The 19,110-nt window shown below is 42.5% G+C and overlaps 1 protein-coding gene across 2 annotated transcripts; it reads right to left on the bottom strand.

Moving 5' to 3' along the window:
• Positions 1–950: 950 nt before the first annotated feature.
• Positions 951–13,666, bottom strand: ttc39c (tetratricopeptide repeat domain 39C; the record flags this gene model as incomplete). Of its 2 annotated transcripts, none has more annotated exons than XM_080534908.1 (14): positions 951–1,040; positions 1,240–1,278; positions 1,725–1,829; positions 2,317–2,414; positions 3,020–3,143; positions 3,669–3,778; positions 4,136–4,243; positions 4,979–5,072; positions 5,590–5,758; positions 6,776–7,139; positions 7,620–7,734; positions 9,249–9,377; positions 12,299–12,347; positions 13,527–13,666. In XM_080534908.1, 14 exons carry the CDS (start codon positions 13,664–13,666, stop codon positions 951–953), a joined length of 1,734 nt encoding a protein of 577 aa, XP_080391034.1. The 2 variants fall into 2 exon arrangements, with proteins under 2 accessions (XP_080391034.1, XP_080391035.1); XM_080534909.1 differs by having other exon boundaries at positions 7,620–7,731.
• Positions 13,667–19,110: the final 5,444 nt, after the last annotated feature.

Below are 19,110 nucleotides of genomic sequence, written 5' to 3'. Positions count from 1 at the left end.
ATATCAATGTCCATAGTTTTCATATTAAAAGAATTTGAGTATTCTTGCTATAACATAATTTGGACATGGTGTAAATAAGTCACAAGATAATCGCTGTGCAGGTTACTTGGCTTGCTAATGTGGATGTGGGTAATTTCATACTATTCTGGTTACAAGATACCTGTCAAGTTTCTACTGTGTTGTACATTTGGTGTTACACACTGCATGGTACAAAATGCTATCCAAGTTAATTTGTTGTCCACCATTTATTTAAGGTTTTCCCCACATGATGTAACTAATACTGTCACCTCGCTGGGAAATGATTCACTGCATTGGTCCAAATGTTTGCTGGCAGCATGACAAACAAAGTTGGGCAATTTAAATGAATACACATTTCAGAGTAACCATGGGAGAAACTGCAAATGAATATTACGCAAAACAAATTGCAAAAAAAATCAAATAAAGTCACTAAAATGTAAGACTCTTTGCAGTGCATTGTCACATGAAGCAAACCTAAAAACAAACATTTGGCAACCAACCTTTGATCACTTGAATATGGGGTTATAATTACATGTCTTATGCACGTCTTCCAAGAATATGACAAGAACACAAAGACGTTACCTATTGTACTATTATACTAACTATGGTCAAGAAAACAGGAAGGATGTGCGTCTAATAAAGAAGCTACGTGTTGTGTACTTATGGTTCACAGAATGGGAGGAGAAATTACAGGGCTAAAACCCTCCATTTACACTTGATAATGAAGCGAGAGCCGGTATCGACTATGACATTGTTAGCTTACTGTTATTTGGATGTGTAAAACATCTAGAAGGAGAAAACAAAATAAGAGTTTGTCTATGAGAGTATGTCATACCGTGGTTTTGAATGGCTCTCAGTTTATAGTGAAAGCCATGCGTCCCGTATCAGTCTAGTGCACAGGGGGGCCTCATCTCTTCAGTCAGGGTCAGGGGTCATTGTGGAACCACCTCCTTCAACGAGGCCAGGGCTGAATGGATACGCACATGAAGTCTGTTCTCAAAGTCATAGCCCGCATAATCCTCCTGATTGGCAGAGAAACACAATACATTATGAATTATGGCATAATGTGAATGGCATTATGAACGCCACCATTGGAGTGAATTGTGCTACCTACGTATTGTGAGGGGGTGATATTACCATTATGTACAGCCAGCCCATTCCATACACCCAGAATAATCCTAACTATTCATCAATCATGACAATGTACTCTAAGCACTGTACCTTTGCCTGAAGTAGCAGCGCTCTCCCCTTTCCCACCGTCTGAATCCAGAGAACAGAGAATTTGCACACTCAGAAGGAATACGATGAATATTATTCCAAAGCACAATAGCCAATATCCTCTTTCCTTTACAATTGGTGTACATCAGGAAATACCAACACAGATAACACGACAACAAACCGCCGGAGACTGAAGACTACGCCTTAACTGTCCCTCCTGAGACATCTACTACCCCCCTGTATTGTTTCTCCTGAGACATCTACTATCCCCCCGTACTGTTTCTCCTGTGTCATAAAAAATAAAATAATAATAATATCCTTCTTCTAGCACGATGGCCCCTGGATTGAGAATAGATTACCTTTTCCTGCTAAGACTGGTGGATAGATGTTTCACTTACTTAGTCAAATGTATTTGTTGTAAGTCGCTTTGGAGTAAGGCGTCTTCTAAATGGCAAAAATGTCATGTAATGTAAACAAACATGTCTCACCTCTGGCTTGGCGAGCAGCACACATCCCAGCTCATAACAGGCGTACGGCTGCACATACGAGTTGATCTGACGACCGTACTCGTCTCTGGCTGCCAGCTGGAACGACTGGATGGGCGAGGGAAGGAGAACCAAACAGATCGTGAGCTTAGAATTATAAGGTTCTATCTCCGTTTAGGGCAGTTCAGAGATATTGAGCGTCAAAGTTTTTACATTCCATTATTTTTTGTGAGATGGAACCTTTGTATTTTATGAATTACTAACTCAAAAATGTCAACATTTAAAAAATAACACCACACAGGCATTAATAAACACCTAATGGATCGGATTATGTAAAAAACTAAATTTTGACAAAAATGGAGATAGAACCTTATAATTCTAACGTCACAAGATACTATAACTCAACACAACCATAGTTTACAAATAAAACAACTGCTTATACCCAGGCAACTATGACCAGCGGCTACCTCAAGACTGAGTCGCTTGCTACCGTGTGTGTGTGCTTTACAAATAGCACTGCTTATAACAGTAACAACGACAAGTGTGCGTAAGTCTCTGGTCAACATTCCAGACCAAATCAAACAAGTTGGATCACCTGAACAGCATCTTTAGTATTTCCGTGACATTTGTGAATGGATCCCAGGAGGAGGTTCTTCAGACCTCTGCACGACGTGTCCTGCAGACTCTGTAAGACTAGAAGAAGAGAGTCCAATGTAAGACTAGAAGAAGAGAGTCCAATGTATCACACACAACCATGTAGAACCCATCAGAACCTGTTAAGAGTGCTCGACGCGACGTCCCTATTGAGACAACGGATACCCTGTTACTGTACCTCTCAATGTCACAGGGTGCTCCTGATCTCCAATCCCATATCAACCCCCTGGCCCCTCCCCTCTATGCACTCTTCTTTAGATAGGAAATGATTGTATAGGTGATGTCATACAGGTAAATCCACCTTGCCCTCTGATAGGCAAGGTATGTTTATCATACTGTAGATTACACTGGTTACAATCCTCTCTATATAAATGGTAAATGGACTGCACTTATATAGCGCATTTATCCAAAGCGCTTTACAACGGCCTCTCATTCACACATTCACACACACATTCAAACACCAATGGCGGCAAGCTACCATGCAAGGCGCCGGCCCGCTCACTGGGAGCAATTTGGGGTTCATTGTCTTGCCCAAGGACACTTCGACATGTGATCGAACCGCCGATCTGCCAACCTTGCGATCATTAGACGGCGGCTCTACCTCCTGCGCCACAGCCGCTCCACGCCCCACATAAGGGTCTCACCCTGATTCATGAGCTGCAGTTTGGAGGAGGAGCAGTTCGGCAGAGCTTTCCACAGATACAGCACCTCAATGACCCCCAGGATGCACAGCTCTCTGGTGGGAGTCATCTTCCTCAGTCTTTCTGCCTGCAGAGTATGATGGAGGCAGAGTGAGGGAGAGGGCATTGATTTGCTTCGTTTTATTTGTTTTATTTATTTGCACATATAAAAACTCAGAGTGAGAAAAGGAAGAAAAACATGATAAGGGGAATAATATGTGACAGCAGCTGGTGAAACTGGGAACGAGTCGGCAACCAATCAAATTGTTCAGACTTATATTCAGAAAGATGTATGACACACTCGCTAGTCAACTAAAACCGCTTGTTTTGTGAGCCTGCTAGCAATGTAAAGTAGTTTTATAGTTAACTAGGTAGTAGTGGGGATTACTCACCGAATCCATATTTTGGCTTGACTAGCGAGTGTGTCATTGATTTTCAATAATGTTGAAATGTATTTACATTTTTCAGAATAAAATAATCATTTTGATTGGTTGCCGACTTGTTCCCGGTTTTGCCAGCTGCTGTCACATATACATGTGCAGGGCGAGATGAGACATCCAAAATGGATGTCACCTCGGTCCAAAATCACTGTTTTCAGCTTAATATGACCCACCCTCTTGAGGGCAAACTGTTCAATCTGATTGTTCTTCCTTTTGAACAGTTTCTGGACATCTTTGAAGACGCCATTCGCTCCATCCAGGTCCCCTGCAGCTCCCTGACATACTGTGCAGGAAAAACAATACATGTTCATAATGTTGAGGTGATTCATATAAATCATATATTACGGAGGGGATTTTTTTTTACTTCTTGCAACAAACTATGCGACTAACTAAAAGTATAGCAGCTTTATTTAAAAATGCTGTCATTCTTACCAGCGTAAAAAGGACATGTTACTCCAAAACATTTTCTACTTAAGACCCGTCAGTCCATTACTTTGCACACATGAGCTTCATAGATATTCCAAAAGAAAGCCTAAAGTATATTTGCTTCCTGGAAAATGCCTTTTGAATCCAAATAACCTGAGTAGCATTTCCTTTAATATCGATCACACCTCATAAAAAGTACAGCTTCCAGTCTCACCTCCAGTCAGGTAGGCATAGTAGCACTGTGACCAACGAGACTCATTCTTCAGCCTCTCGAATGACCGATATGCATCCTCAAAGTTCATCTCTATCATACTGCACCACCCTACAAGTACAGACAACAACAAATACAGACACAAACAACAGAGGAATTGTCCCATATCATCAACAATGAACTTGTATGTATGTATGTATGTATGTAAGGACCATATGTAACGGTATGCATGTCGGCAATTCTCAAGTCGCACAAATGGCAAATAGACATATTTTGTCTTTCTTTTTTTTAAATGTGTTTTCGTATTTTTTTGCATATTACGAAAGTTGAAGTGTTGAAGAGCTCACTCGATATAACACACAACAGTTTTAGGATCACTAAATACTTATAATTTGTGAATTGGATTCACTGTCTCGTCTGCCCTATGCTACTGAGTAAGTGATACATGGCTTGTAAACAAACTTACATACAGGATGTCTTCAAAAGCAAGGACTGTGTGATCATCTAATTATGTGTATAGTTACGTATGTGTTTTTAGCATGTTCCTGTTCTATCAGCATGTTGTGCATGCTAAACATCCAGTTAGATGTTTGTAGCGATGTTCTTTTTCAGCCCTAGCCTACTAGCAGCTGTTTTGCGTGTGTTTTGATTCACAGCTCGTTTCGCCGCTATTTGGTTTGAGGTGTACCAACATTCAAATAAGCATATCTTCTTCAACTATTTTCACATCATTTGAAAGCTTACAATAATGCACTTTCATAGTCTAAAAAATGACTAAGCCCTACTTGAGGACTTTTTAACCAGACCCTGTCACATATGTAGACCATATTTATATGAGACACATACCAATTTCATAGAGACACACATGCTGGATCTCTCTTTGGTCTGATGCGAGCTCCAGCGCATCATGGAAGGACACCAGAGCGCTGTTGATGTGGCACTGGAGACAGAGGAGAAAGACAGCACACTTATCAGCATTTCGTGACGTTAGAATTATAAGGTTCTATCTCCATTTTTGGTAAAAATTTAGTTTTTTACATAATCTGATCCATTAGGTGTTTATTAATGCCTGTGTGGTGTTATTTTTAAAATGCTGACATTTTTTAGTTAGTAATTAATAAAATACGTAGGTTCCATCTCACACTAAGCTCACAGATAACAAAAAAACATAACACACAATTTGTATAGTCCTGATGTGCAGCTGCTATTTGGCTCAATATGCCAGCCATATATTACATTGTCGTACATTCTCTGCGCCCTAATTCGGCATCTTCAACCCCTACACTGATTTAAAAGCATAGGATTGGTGTAAGCATGGGCTCTTACACCAAAGCCCAGGGCTTTCAAATCTGTATAGGAGAGTGGTATCAGTGGTAGTCAAGGAAGGCTGGAGAATTGGAATGCAGAAATTGACACACACACCCCCAAAATGACCCCTGTCACCTGACCGCACGCACCTCTAACCTCTGGACCCTTCCTTTAAAGAACATGAAGAGGGAGGAGTTGGGGTAGACCACCGACTTCCTCTGCAGAATGGCTTTGGCTTCCAGCAGGCCGGCCTGTGTGTCTGAGCCATCCAGAGCGAAGAAGGGCTGTACTACCGTGTGAAACCACAGGAGGGCCAACCTGGGCAGAGGAGAGGAGGGACACATGTTTTATCTCCAGGGCCTAGTCTCAGTAGGTGATGATACAAAATCTGTGTTGAATGTCAATTGTGACACATTCTAATGCTTTGGTCCTCATTTCGGGATCTGATGTAATGATCAGACTTTTCTTTCGAAAAATTAGAATACATTTCCGCGTTGTTGAAAATCAATGACACATCGTTAGTCAACTAACACTGCTTGTTTTGTGAGCCTGCTAACAATGTAAAGTAGTGTTATAGTTAACTAGGTAGCAGTGGGGATTACTCACTGAATCCATTATTTTGGACTATTATGTTTGCAGTATTTTGGCTTGATTAGCGAGTTTGTGTTGTGATTCTCAACAACGTTGAAACGTAGTTCCGTGTTTCAAAAGAAAAGTCAGAACAATTGATTGGTTGCTGATATGAGGACCAAAGCATTAGAACGTGTCACATATAGAATATGATAACAAAATATAAGAGACAAAAATAATAGATAAAATTATTGAATTATATACATTCAAGAAAATATCTTTTTTTTAACGTGATTGGCACTATTCTTAAAATTACCAGTAATGAGTCACCATTCAATTGCCACTGGCAGCATTCAATTGGAACCTACTCGGCATCAATCATAACATAAAAAACCCCAACATGGCTTATGTTATATTCTAAATCCCAGATTTGTTATATTTTTTGTTAGCAGTTTTTTGGTTTATTTATTACACTGTCATGAAAGGATAATGATATGATAGATGGTCATGCATGAGACAATAGGAACCAGCAATCTGCCAAGAACTGAGGAGAGCAATGAGCTAGAACTCATCAGCAAAACCTGACCAGGCAATATCATGACTGCACATCACCCTGAATCAAAATCAGTGATGATGTCATACTGCCATCGGCTCATTCAAACACTAAACAAACTCTATGAACTTCTCTCTCTCTCTCTCTCTCTCTCTCTCTCTCTCTCTCTCTCTCTCTCTAAGAAGTGACGCAATAATACTACGTCTACTCACGTAGCTAGGGGGGCCTTCATGTCCTTACTCTCGCTGGCGTACATGAGGGAGGACAGCCCCTGGTGACGGTCGCCGGGGAAACCCAGCAGGTTGATGATCTTGAGCAGGTGTGGCGGTACCATGGAGATGCACAGATGGAAGAGGCCGTAGCCAAAGCTGACGGAGCCTTTGAGGCGGTCCAGGGCCTCGGCGGTCACAGCACCCTCCGTTGGAGCGTTGTGGTTAGCGTTGTCGGTGGAGGAGAGCGCCTCCTGTTGGCCGGAGGGCCGCCTCTGGCAGGTCTCCTGCAGTTGGCTTATGTCACTGTGGCACTTGTTGTACATCTTCCAGGCCTTGCGAAGGATCCAGCCTCCTTTGATGTATGCTGTTGAGGTAAGACGAGAAGGAGGAGGCTGTGGTGACAATAAATGAACAATTAAATGGAGGAGATGGGGGGACAAAACAATGTCGCTGCTTACGCTTATGTGCTCCTTACCTGTAGTCTACCTGTTCTCTAAAAATCAGTACAGAAGACATTGAATCATAAAAGTTGAGTCAAGCGTCACACTTCTCCACCCTTTTTTCTTGACGATTTTGAATGGGACTGGACTGGCATAAGAGGTCATGCTTAGACCAAAGCATTGTTTGCTTCCCAACCTGCATTGTTGTTAAATGCAGGTTGGGAAGAGTTCCTACCGTAGGGAGAATACTTAATACTGTAGGGAGAATATTTAATGCTGTAGGAAGAAGGGTCTGATACTAGAGGGTCTGATCCTGGAGGGAGAAGGGTATCGGTGATACTGGTCTATCGCATCAAATAAACCACAGCAAGCAAGTGAATGAAGTGTGCGGACTCAGCAAATACCTGAGAGCTCCTGCTTGACGAAGGAGAGCACAGCGAGGTAGACCTGGCAGTCCGCCACGATGATCTGTCTCTGCAGGCGGTCCACCACCACCACACCTGACCTTTGGGACTCCATCTGAGAGAGGTAGAGGACACACACCGTTCTAGAGTACCCGCAAGCATTCAGTCTCATTTTCTGATTCATTCTCAGATACACTTATCTCAAGTAATGTCCATAGAGAGGCAAAACTCAATTTGCTAATGAAATCTAGCTGTGTAGCTTTTATCTGATACAACGCCTCAGATATCCGCTTCTAAGATGAATGCTTCTGTTGTACTTTGGTCCTTGTCAAACAGATCTAATAAATTGATTGATTGAATAACATGATCAAAAAAATATACATATATATATATAAAAAATATATATCAAGGTATATACTGTAGATACAGGATCTATAGACCAGCAAACCACGAGCCAGAAAGATTATATGGGGTCTCCCTGTGGTGATTCTGAATGACGTCGTCACTGTAAACAGCTCTCCATCCTATTCCTTAATTATATTTCATGCAATAATCAGCACTAATCAAATTTGGTGAGGTTTTGCCATGACCTCATCATTGTTGGCAACATCATTAAGTCGATTACAGAGGGTTGAAAACAACGTTATCTAGGTATCTATCTTGGCTCTGTTTGTAAGGGAGATAATAAAGTAAAAAAACAGCTTTCAATGTTGACATAACTTCTAACCAAAAGCAATCCCAAAGACAAAGCCGGGGAGAAGTGACAATGACGATTGCCTGCATGGTAGGACAGGAATAAGGTTGGGATATTTGGTTTGGTTATGCCCATCATTGAAAATGTCTCGCAAGACTTAAAATAAGACAAAAATAAGCCAGGATTTCCCTTTAGCAACGTTGATGGAATACCCCCCAGGTTACGTTCCAGAGCCTTGCATCACGATCAGGTTAAGTTAGTAGATAATACCGTCTTTATCGAATTCCTAAAATATTGCATTCACGTATCCACAGACAATGTATGGTGAAGACCAAAATGCTAACTGTTTTGATGATCTAACGTGAACGCTCGAACTAAACTGTTGATAGACACAACAACAGCAACAACAACAAGAACAACAACAAGAACAACACTGCTGCCTGGCTGTGACAGTTGTTGGATGTGCTGCCTTGCCGTTAGCTTCAAGCCGTGGATGGATGGATCAGAACTTGGCTACGATATCTACTGAGATCAAGTCAATCAACTAAAAGGTACAGTAAACACTATGTGGTATGGGTGTGATTACAGCTATTTTTGTTTTACCTAACAATGACTTTATCAATGATAATAATCATCACACAGCTAGCCCCACCATGGGCTTTAGCCTAGACTAGAGGACTACACAGTATGTATGTGGAAAGCTAGGCAGATCATCTAATGACATTGGGGGTAGTGGGGGTAGCTGTGCAGTTCTGTAGTGGGTGAATTAGCTTACGTGAATTAGTGTCTTCAGGAACAGAAACACCTGCTGGATTTCTCCAGAGCATAACAGATCTCGCAACCAACCCATTGGGCACCGGCCAAGGACCTTAATCCCATTAAATCCACCCAGTGCGTTTCTGTTTACTCCCTCCACTAATCAGTCTTCCACTCACACTCTTCTTAATCTTGTTTCTGATTGTCTCGATGACACCCGCGTTGTCACTCTCACACAGCTTCTCGGTGGTCCTCAGGTCGTCGCAGGCCGTCTGCATCTTCTCCTCCTCGAAGGTCATCATGGCGTTCTAGAACGTCACGCAAACGTACGCACACACGCATCCGCACAGATGCACACACACACACACACACACACACACACAGAAGCACACACACACACACAAAAGCACACAGACGCACACAGACGCACACAGACGCACGCACACACGCACGCACACGCGCACGCAGACACACACACACACACGCACACACGCACGCACACACACGCATACACACACACACACACACACACACACACACACACACACAAACATAGGTTGTCTTTCATCTGACTTGGGGAGCTGTCACTTATCATAGATAAGTTCCACAAACACATTTTTAGTGCAAAAATAGCAGCTGACATGAGAGATCTTTTTTTTTTCTCCTTTTCATTTTTTTAAATAAGCCATTGCCAAAGAAACGCTCTTTGGATTATTCCAAATAGTACAGCATGTAGTACAGCATGTACAAGTCCAACATGTACAGAGTAAACATGTATTTTTGCATAGGGTGTGGGTAGAATGGACCTATTGTACAGGGTGAATTCCACACAACCAGCATACGTTTTACTTGCTGAGCTGGAAAAACTCGAAAGCATTTCTGAAAAAAGGAAACATTTTGTAATAGGATCGAAGAAGAGTTACACAATGGTCTTGGAAAACAAGGTCAGGACAAAGGGCCCTTTCTGAGCCAGAGCAAACGGAGGGATGCGGTGACATCTGTATGGTGACCTCTGTGTGGTGTGTATCTCCCCCTAGAGTCTCTCACAACATTGGCTTTTGTTCCATTGAGAGAAACGATTTAGTCAGCTGAGGTAAAATACCCAGTTGACTCCACAGCAACAAAAATAAGGCTTTAGATCGCAAATGTGCATAAAGATGGCGTTTGCCATTGCCTTCTACAAAACTGTCAGAGCTGAGGATTTGCCTTGAGCTCATCCACACTCATGAAGAGGAAGTAATGGATCATCTACTGAGAAGAAATCCCAAAATATGCCCCTTTTCTCTTGGAAAAATAGGTTGCATCTCCGATTTTTGGAGCACTGTCTCCTTCCTTGTACACCCCAGAGCTCCCTTGTGTATAGTACGTCAGCAGTCTTTTACTGTTACTAATGGTCCTGTTGTCATTGCCAAGCCCCCCCCTCACCCCCCCCCCCCCCCCTCCCAATCCTTCTAGGCCATGTTGCAACTGAGGGCAGGATGACATCATCTCTGGTTTTCATAGTGCATCACGACTGTGACATGAGGGGCAGTGACAGTGACAGTGTTCTGTGACCATGTTGTGGAAAATCTCTCTTGCCTCTTGACTGACCATTAGGGTGACGAACACATCACTGCACTTCTTCAGCAAAATGGTTTTGAATGCATCCATTATTGTTACAGACTTTTATGTATGTTTTGTGTTATGTCCTGTGTCTGTTTTTGGTTTCGCTTCTGTCTGTCTCCCCTAGGTGAAGTGGTGTGCAGGTGGTTCCTCCCCTGTTAGTCGTTGGGTCCTGTCCATCATCGCTGTCCCGTCAGCCCTCACCTGTGTTCAATCATCTATACCAGCCCATATCGTCCAATCATCTACCAGCCCCTATCGTCCAATCATCTACCAGCCCGTCGTCCAATCCCAGAAGATCTGTCTCCTACTTAATGTGTGCTGTGTCATGTGTAGCGAGACAGGGAAGGGGTGGGTTTTTTTGTTTGATTCACTTTTGTTTAGAGTTTAGAGAAACAGAAGTCGTTTCTTTTGTTCTTAGTTGATTGTGGGTTTCGTGTGTGTTGGTGGACCCCGTTTTTCTCTTTTCCTCGCCACGGGAGAAGGGCTAGGTAAGATCCCCTGGGGTGTACATTTGCATCACCTAGGTAACCACTGTCTAAAAACACTAGGTTAGAAGCGAGCAGGTGTCACCCCCCCGTAGTTTCTGTAGCAGGTAGTTTAGGTTCCGGGTAGGTTAGATAGTTCACATGGTCCATCTCCCTCCCTTCTCCCCCCCTTGGTGGTTTTTGTGTTATTTCATTCCCCGCTGTTTATTGTTGCTGTGATGTGAATGTTGTAAATATTTGTAAATAACTATTTATTTTGTACTATAGTACACCACCCATGCGATGGCATTAAATCATTTTATTTAAAAGGTATCCTGTTGACTGGTTGTCGGTTAGTTGTCGCACTACTACACCCATGTTTTCAATTGGTTTTCCATCTACTGACAGAGTTGGTATAGGCAGGAGGTTGCACTCTCCCTCCCTAGTGGCTAACATCTCAGGGAGAGCGTAACAATTATGTGAACAGATGAACGTGGACGGAGGAAATGGACAAACATGGTGACGATGATGCCAATCGATTAAGCCAATTTGGTCACGTGTCAAGTTATGACACCTCATTCAGCCCTGCCCAGGGCACCGTGTGGTTTGTGATGTAATGTCTCACACTAATATAATTAGGAGGAGTAAGATGCCCTTTCTCTCACACACACTGTCTCTGACTCTCTCTCTCTCTCTCTCTCCTTCCATTTCTCCCTTGACTTCCATACTTGTGATGTCATTACAGTAATGTCACTATAGATAGAGATAAAAGGATCCACCACTAAGACAACCATGACGTTATGGCAATGGCAAGATATAAATGTTAAAAGCCAAAGCCATAACCTTATGGTTTATCTCTCTCTAGTGGCATTACTCCTATGATATCGCCACGGGGGAAATGAGAGAGAGAGAGAGAGAGAGAGAGAGAGAGAGAGAGAGAGAGAGAGAGAGAGAGAGAGAGAGAGAGAGAGGGTCTTGGCACATCTCTTACAGGAAGGAAATGGGCCTTCCTTGAGTGCTAGATTCGCCAAAAGACAAATGACATCCTGATTTCCTGATATATATTACTCTACTATATTACCTCTACTCAGAACCTTTATGTGGTATCTTTATATATTTCTATACATAATGATATCTACTGTATATCAGAGGGAGCTTACCAGGAAGCTGACAAAACTGGCCCCAAAGCTCATCAGAGGACTGTGATTCCTGGAGAGACAACGACACACACACACACACACACACACACACACACACACACACACACACACACACACACACACACACACACAAACCGAGTAAGAGAAACAGAATTCTGCATCACAACAAACATTTCAAAAAAATGTATCATTCATTGTTTAGGATCAATTCCTCAGAGAGGATGAAGAACGATCGACAACCATTAACGATAGTTAAAATTGTAATAAGCAAAATGAGGGTGCAGGCGTAACTGAAGTGAGACGTCCATTCCCACACATCGTTACCACTAGTAATAACGTCTTTCTTCCCAGTGTTTGAAACAGAGGGGCATTCAGTCTGTTCCTCTATGTCACAGCCTCCATGGGGGGGGGGGGAGCTTGATTAACCATTGAGCTAAAATTAGCCCTGTAAGAGGCAGTTTCTCGGTTAACAAACACAGTCCTGGATTACTGTGTGAGTGCTCAACCCTTTCATTTCCCAGTCACTATTACCCATTCATCTGTCACATGCACTGTCAGGGCAAGAGGGTGGAGTAAACAACATTACAATTACATTTCCTGTTTCCAGGGCAATCGTTTGAATAGAAGCAAAGGATAAACATTTTATGTAACCACAGACATACTCGCAGATAATGATGGGAGACTAAGCACACCATGGGTGCACAATAGTGAACATCGAAACATGATCCATGATACCATTGTATTTTGACATAGTGAAAAAATTGCCACTGTGTTGGACAACATTTTGGGACAATATTTAGAAAGGGGACAACCACTTTAGCCTACTGACTGAGTCTCTAAAGCCATATAAATAATAATACCATCACTATAAAGTTAATACACTGGTATACCCCGATTATAAATATGAAAATATGATTTACTGTTATCAAATGACCATTTTCCTTTCATTAGGCTATCCTGGGTGGTACATTTCCATTGGGCCCACCTGTGAACACTGTGAAGGACTGTTTCCTTTATACCGAGGATTGTGGTCATCTCATGGAAGGGAGCCATGGCCTTGGAGACAGGTCGGCGCAGTTATTTATTAAATAATAACCAAGTTGGTACACAATCGGAAGACCAATTGAAATAATCCCCTGAGCAATTGAAAGACTAATATGTTCAAGATACATTCTACGAAATTATTCCACAACGAAAACGCCAGAAAAAAAAGAACCACATTTCTCACCTGTATTTTCTGAACAGCTCGTCGCTCTCCTTGAAGCCGTTGTTGAGGAGCATGTTGATGCCTTGGAGAGCCAGATCGGAGTCATCTATGGGCTCTGCTTTTTCCTCCACCTGCTGTTGGGATTGCTCGGGGCCCGCCATGATGTTTATTATGATGGAACTACCGACTGGAATTGTTCAAACAAATCAGCTGAATACAAAACAAATATGGAAATATGGCTCCAAAATCACTCTTGTTCCTCTGCGATAATAATACCGCATTGGTGGTGTATCACGGACTGTGCCGGCGACATCCTTTCAAACGACAGACGCGCTCGTTCGCCCAAAACTGCAGCAGCAATAAACGCAGAACAGCTTTCTAAAAAGCCGACGCAGAGCATCCACCGGTACGGTAGACAGCCTTTAATAGTCCAGGCGTATATTCAAGCTTCATGCAATTGCACACTTGACATATTCTTTTGCTTGGATATCAGGCTATAGGCTTCAAATCATTCAGAGGCCCTGTTGCGGGTAATTTCCAATCCGCTAGCTTGTCTTCATATTTTCCAATCGGTAAAAATGAGTACATCTGTATCTGTCTCAGTGCGTTGCTGTTCTTATGATATTACATAACTAGAACACTGGCTGTTTTGCTTTTTTTTTTTATCAGTCCCACGCAATCCTCGTCAGTCAAACTGGTTGTCGTCATAACACAATAAAGCGCATCTCTTATGGGAGGTTCTAAAGAGGATGAAGTAAAAGGTAAATCAGGATCCTGCCGGTGGACCGTCTGTCTGCTGGCTCAGCTTTCACGGTCTACCCGCTTCCTCTCATCGGGTAGCCTGTCCTCCGCTGCGCTCTTTCCCTGGGAGCCGCTGCGATGATGACAGAAACAACCGTTCACCTCGAGTCAGCCAATAAGCGCACCTTTCACCTCGAGTCAGCCAATAAGCGCACGTTTCACCTCGAGTCAGCCAATAAGCGCACGTTTCACGGCTGAGCGGCATCGCGGTGACGCGCCTCTGAGACAGGCAGCGCATTTTCAGCTTGTAGGCCTACAGCTTGTCTGTGGCAGAAACCAAGAAATGTACTCCAAACATGTATCAATATTTCAAAGATATTTTGAAATAAAATAACGTGTACATTATAATAATGTAACTTAATCAGAACAAAAATAGCCTACATTTGACACCCACAAACATTTTTAGACAGTATTGGTTGGTTGTCTTATTTCTGCTCATTTCAATTAGAGCAACTCCTGTTAGAATAAAGAATTACTCCTGCTAGAATAGAATACGGAATAGCAAAAACACATTATGTTGAATGGAATGAAGCGCATGTCCTTGCCATTCCCATTGCCACTCAACATACTGTATCTCCCGCTCTCTGATGACTCTCTCTCTCTCCCTCTCCCTCTCTCTCTCTCCTCTCTCTCTCTCTCTCTCTCTCTCTCTCTCTCTCTCTCTCTCTCTCTCTCTCTCTCTCTCTCTCCCTCTCTCTCTCTCTCTCTCCCCCTCTCCCTCACTGATTTCAAGACGAGACCTGCTGGTGTGCTGCTCAGTGGGGCGTGTGACAAGGGTGTGTCCCCCAAGTAGGTTAGGAGGAAAACAAACAAACAAATGTGGATCCGTGTTTACATAAGCATTTCACCATATGTATGTGCGTGAATGAATGATGTACAATTGTATGAGATGTGTGAGAGAGAGAGAGAGAGAGAGAGATAGAGAGAGAGAGAGAGAGAGAGAGAGAGAGAGAGAGAGAGAGAGAGAGAGAGAGAGAGAGAGATGGCCAAGAGATGGCCAAGGGATGGCCAAGGGACGTTGTCTGCCTCTGGACTCTGCAGTCCGTGATCTGTAGTGTATGAAGCAGTGCATTAGACACACATTAGTGCACACTCCATGAATAAATGATGGTTGCCGAGCCAGGGGGTCCCGGCTTTGTGCAGAAGAACAAACCTCAGCGCAACAGTGAGCTAGCTACTCAGCCTCAACACCCTGGGAAGAGCCACCCCTTCACTTTGTATCTCCTAAAAACCAATCATCTGCTCATCTGTCACATAGCACTTTATTGTAGATGATGGTTCATGCAACCATCATTTTTGTTACATATGAACATGTAGTGATCAACGAAAAATTTGATTTTGGGATATAACCTATATACATTGCAATATCAATACTATTTCAGCACCATTTGGTAAGACAGTTTGCACTCCAGTTCTACTTTGAATTAAAAACATTTCATGGTAATTCATAAAAGTCGGCTTCATTGAACATATGTTTGTGTACAATTCACATAACAATTAGCCAATTTCCCTCAAACCACAACTGAGTGGGAATGACCTTGCAAAGCATGCACATTAATTAGAGCGTTGCAGCGCCCTCTAGTGTTACACATTTTCTATGCACAACGAGGTGAGGACATCGACAGTATTTACTCTCTTATCTGGGGGCAGGCAGGCTCCGATAAGAGCTAATTCATTGACAGGTCAACTCAACGTTTCAAGGTTGAGGTCATACTGGTTGTCACTCGTTCATTTCATTCTCTCAGTCTGCTGGGCATCCATTGACATTGACAGGGCCGACCACACTGGAGGCCGCCTCAAATGCCACAGGCTTCCCATTGGCCTTCACGTTCCTCAAGCAGCCAATGAACGATGAGGAGACCGGTACTCTTTTGTGCTTTGATTTCCCTGTGGGGGGGGGGAAACAGCACAGGTTGACACATCTGGGTCCCTCTATAGTTTGCCCACTGTTCCTCCTCACATCCTCCCTCCTTGTTTTCTTCTCAAAATGCATTGAAGGAGAAGGTCAAAGGTTATTCCCCTGAGATGTTCTCCTCCGAAGCTTTTTGAGAGGGAAGCAAGGTGAGAGTATGCCAGGGATAGAGGGAAGACGATTGGAACACAATATTGAAGTCAGTAAAGAACTTCAACTGACAGAGACTGTCCAGCACATTTTGGAATATACAGTACAGGCCAAAAGTTTGGACACACCTTCTCATTCAATGCGTTTCCTTTATTTTCATGACTATTTGGTACATTGTAGATTCTCACTGAAGGCATCAAAACTATGAATGAACACATAGGAATTATGTATTTAACAATAAAGTGTGAAATAACTCTAAATATGTCTTATATTTTAGATTCCTCAAAGTAGCCACCCTTTGCTTTTTTGTTGTTAATAACATATATAATAATAATATTTAATATAATATGTGTTAATAATAATATGTTATTATATATCTATATATAATATTATTATTATATATTTTATTAACAACAAAAAAGCAAAGGGTGGCTACTTTGAGGAATCTAAAATATAAGACATATTTAGAGTTATTTCACACTTTTTTGTTAAGTACATCATTCCACATGTGTTCATTCATAGTTTTGATGCCTTCAGTGAGAATCTACAATGTAAATAGTCATGAAAATAAAGGAAACACATTGAATGAGAAGGTGTGTCCAAACTTTTGGCCTGTACTGTATGCTCTACCAATTTGTAAGATTATATACAGTATATGTTTCGCATGTGATGAGTGGGTATCGATGGAATTTACCACCAATGCCGCCAATGTGTAGGGAATCCTGTGTCATTATGTAGGAAGACTGGAGAGGCCCCATTGCACGCTGGGACTTGGAGTCCACCTTCAACTGGATAACGTTATTCTGTTTGGACACTGAGGAAGCAGCAGACTGACTATTATTAATTAAAAAGTTGCATATAGAAATGTATTAGTGCTGTTAGCATAGATGCCCTGTTAGCATTGATAGCCCACTATGGGGCAAATATTCATTAGCGTTTCAGCTGACTCCTGAGGGAAAGCCCATGGAGAATATAGGCTACAGTCGATATCGGCCTGTTACGAAGTGAGAAAGAGCAAATGAGACTATTACCATGTGATGTTAGTGTACTGTACGGTGACTTGAGAGAGCTGTGCTATGCTTTGTGTGTGTGTGTGTGTGTGTGTGTGTGTGTGTGTGTGTCTATGTCTGTGCGTCTATATATGTGCAGTGTGTGGGTGAGTCAAGGTTGAGTCAATGTTTTCTATGAGAGCGTAACAGTACCTGCAATTTCATGGAACGCTCCATCACACAGTGTTTGAGGTGGTGTCACAGCCACACTGTAGTCACCAGAACCATCGTTCACCTGGACTTCCACCTGAGATTCAGAGAAGAGCATGATATTTCGTAAACTTTCCATAATTGAACACTTCTATTCATGAAAATAGCATGGACTCAACCACATCGGCCCTAACGAACCACCCCGACAAAGGAATGTTTAACACTTTGGCTACTCACCTTGTTGTCTCTCAGGAACACGCTCAGACTGTTCTTATGAAGACCCCTGAAGTGGAAGAGAAGGCCTGTGGTGACCCGCGGGCGAGCCTCAAAGCTCAGCTCAAAGCGGGGGCCCACGCTGAGGAACTTCTCTGAAACACAGCAGGATTCTTAGATTGGCCACCGACATTTGTCTTTTTCATCTTTACACTCGCTAGCTAAATGATGCAATGGGATGAACGGGAAAGTACTAGAGAGTGTCTCTGTACTTAACGCAGCCACCTATGCATTCCTGATACTGCCTTTTGTTCAATGTTTTATACTGTATGTCTGAAACCTAAATGTGTCTGTTTTTATATGCTGCCCTCTTGGCCAGGTCTCTCTTGGAAAAGAGATTTGATGAGTATTCACCTGGTTACATTTATTTATTTATAATAAAATAATTTTAAAAATGCATCTGACTGTTATTAATTCAATGCGTAATCAATCATCTGTCCCTAATCAAATATGATTAAATAAATATATGGCAATGTCTCCAGCCAATAATAACATCATACTATAAAGTGAACTCATTAAAATATTCAAACCTAAGACCACATGCCCTCCTCCGCCGGCGAAATACGCCCCTGGCTCGGAGGCCCCATCGAAGCAGGGCGGGGCCCCGTGATTGGCGGCTGGGGGGCCAACCAGGACATTGTTCACCTTGAAACTGCTAATGCAGCCAATCACGCTCTTTCTGGGAATCAATCGGCTCTATGAGAGAGGCAGATGAGTAAAACGTGAGTAAACAAACAAAGGACGACTGTATGGCCAGGATGACATCAGTCTGTTGGATATTGTTTCTCTCACAACACTGTCAATATGCACGAGAGCAGACATCAGCAGACCTTAATACACTAAACCATGACTTTATGAGATCTTGAGGGTGTTGAAATTGAAACATCTAGCCATCACACAATTATTACAATTAGCCAACATTGTACCACCTGTTACAATATAATTCTATTCTATTCTATCCTGTTTTGTATCTTTTTTTCTTTATTGTGCTCCACATTAGCTGCCCCTCTAAGCAACCACTTCATCGTCATCGCTGAAGACATTACAGACAATGAACACGATGTATGTATGTATGTATGTACGTATGTATGTATGTATGTATGTATGTATGTATGTATGTATGTATGTATGTATGTATGTATGTATGTATGTATGTATGTATGTATGTATGCACACCTGAGCTCCAGGGGTACTGAGAGACATGTCACTGCCCAGGTAGACGGGATTCTGCAGGTCTAACGAGGACCCCTCGGCATGGGAAAGTTGACCA

Source organism: Nansenia antarctica (assembly GCF_963989245.1).
Source record: "Nansenia antarctica genome assembly, chromosome: 1".
Lineage (NCBI taxonomy): Eukaryota > Metazoa > Chordata > Actinopteri > Argentiniformes > Microstomatidae > Nansenia > Nansenia antarctica.
Note: the sequence above shows the minus strand (reverse complement) of the source record. Positions and strands in the feature narration are given on the sequence as shown.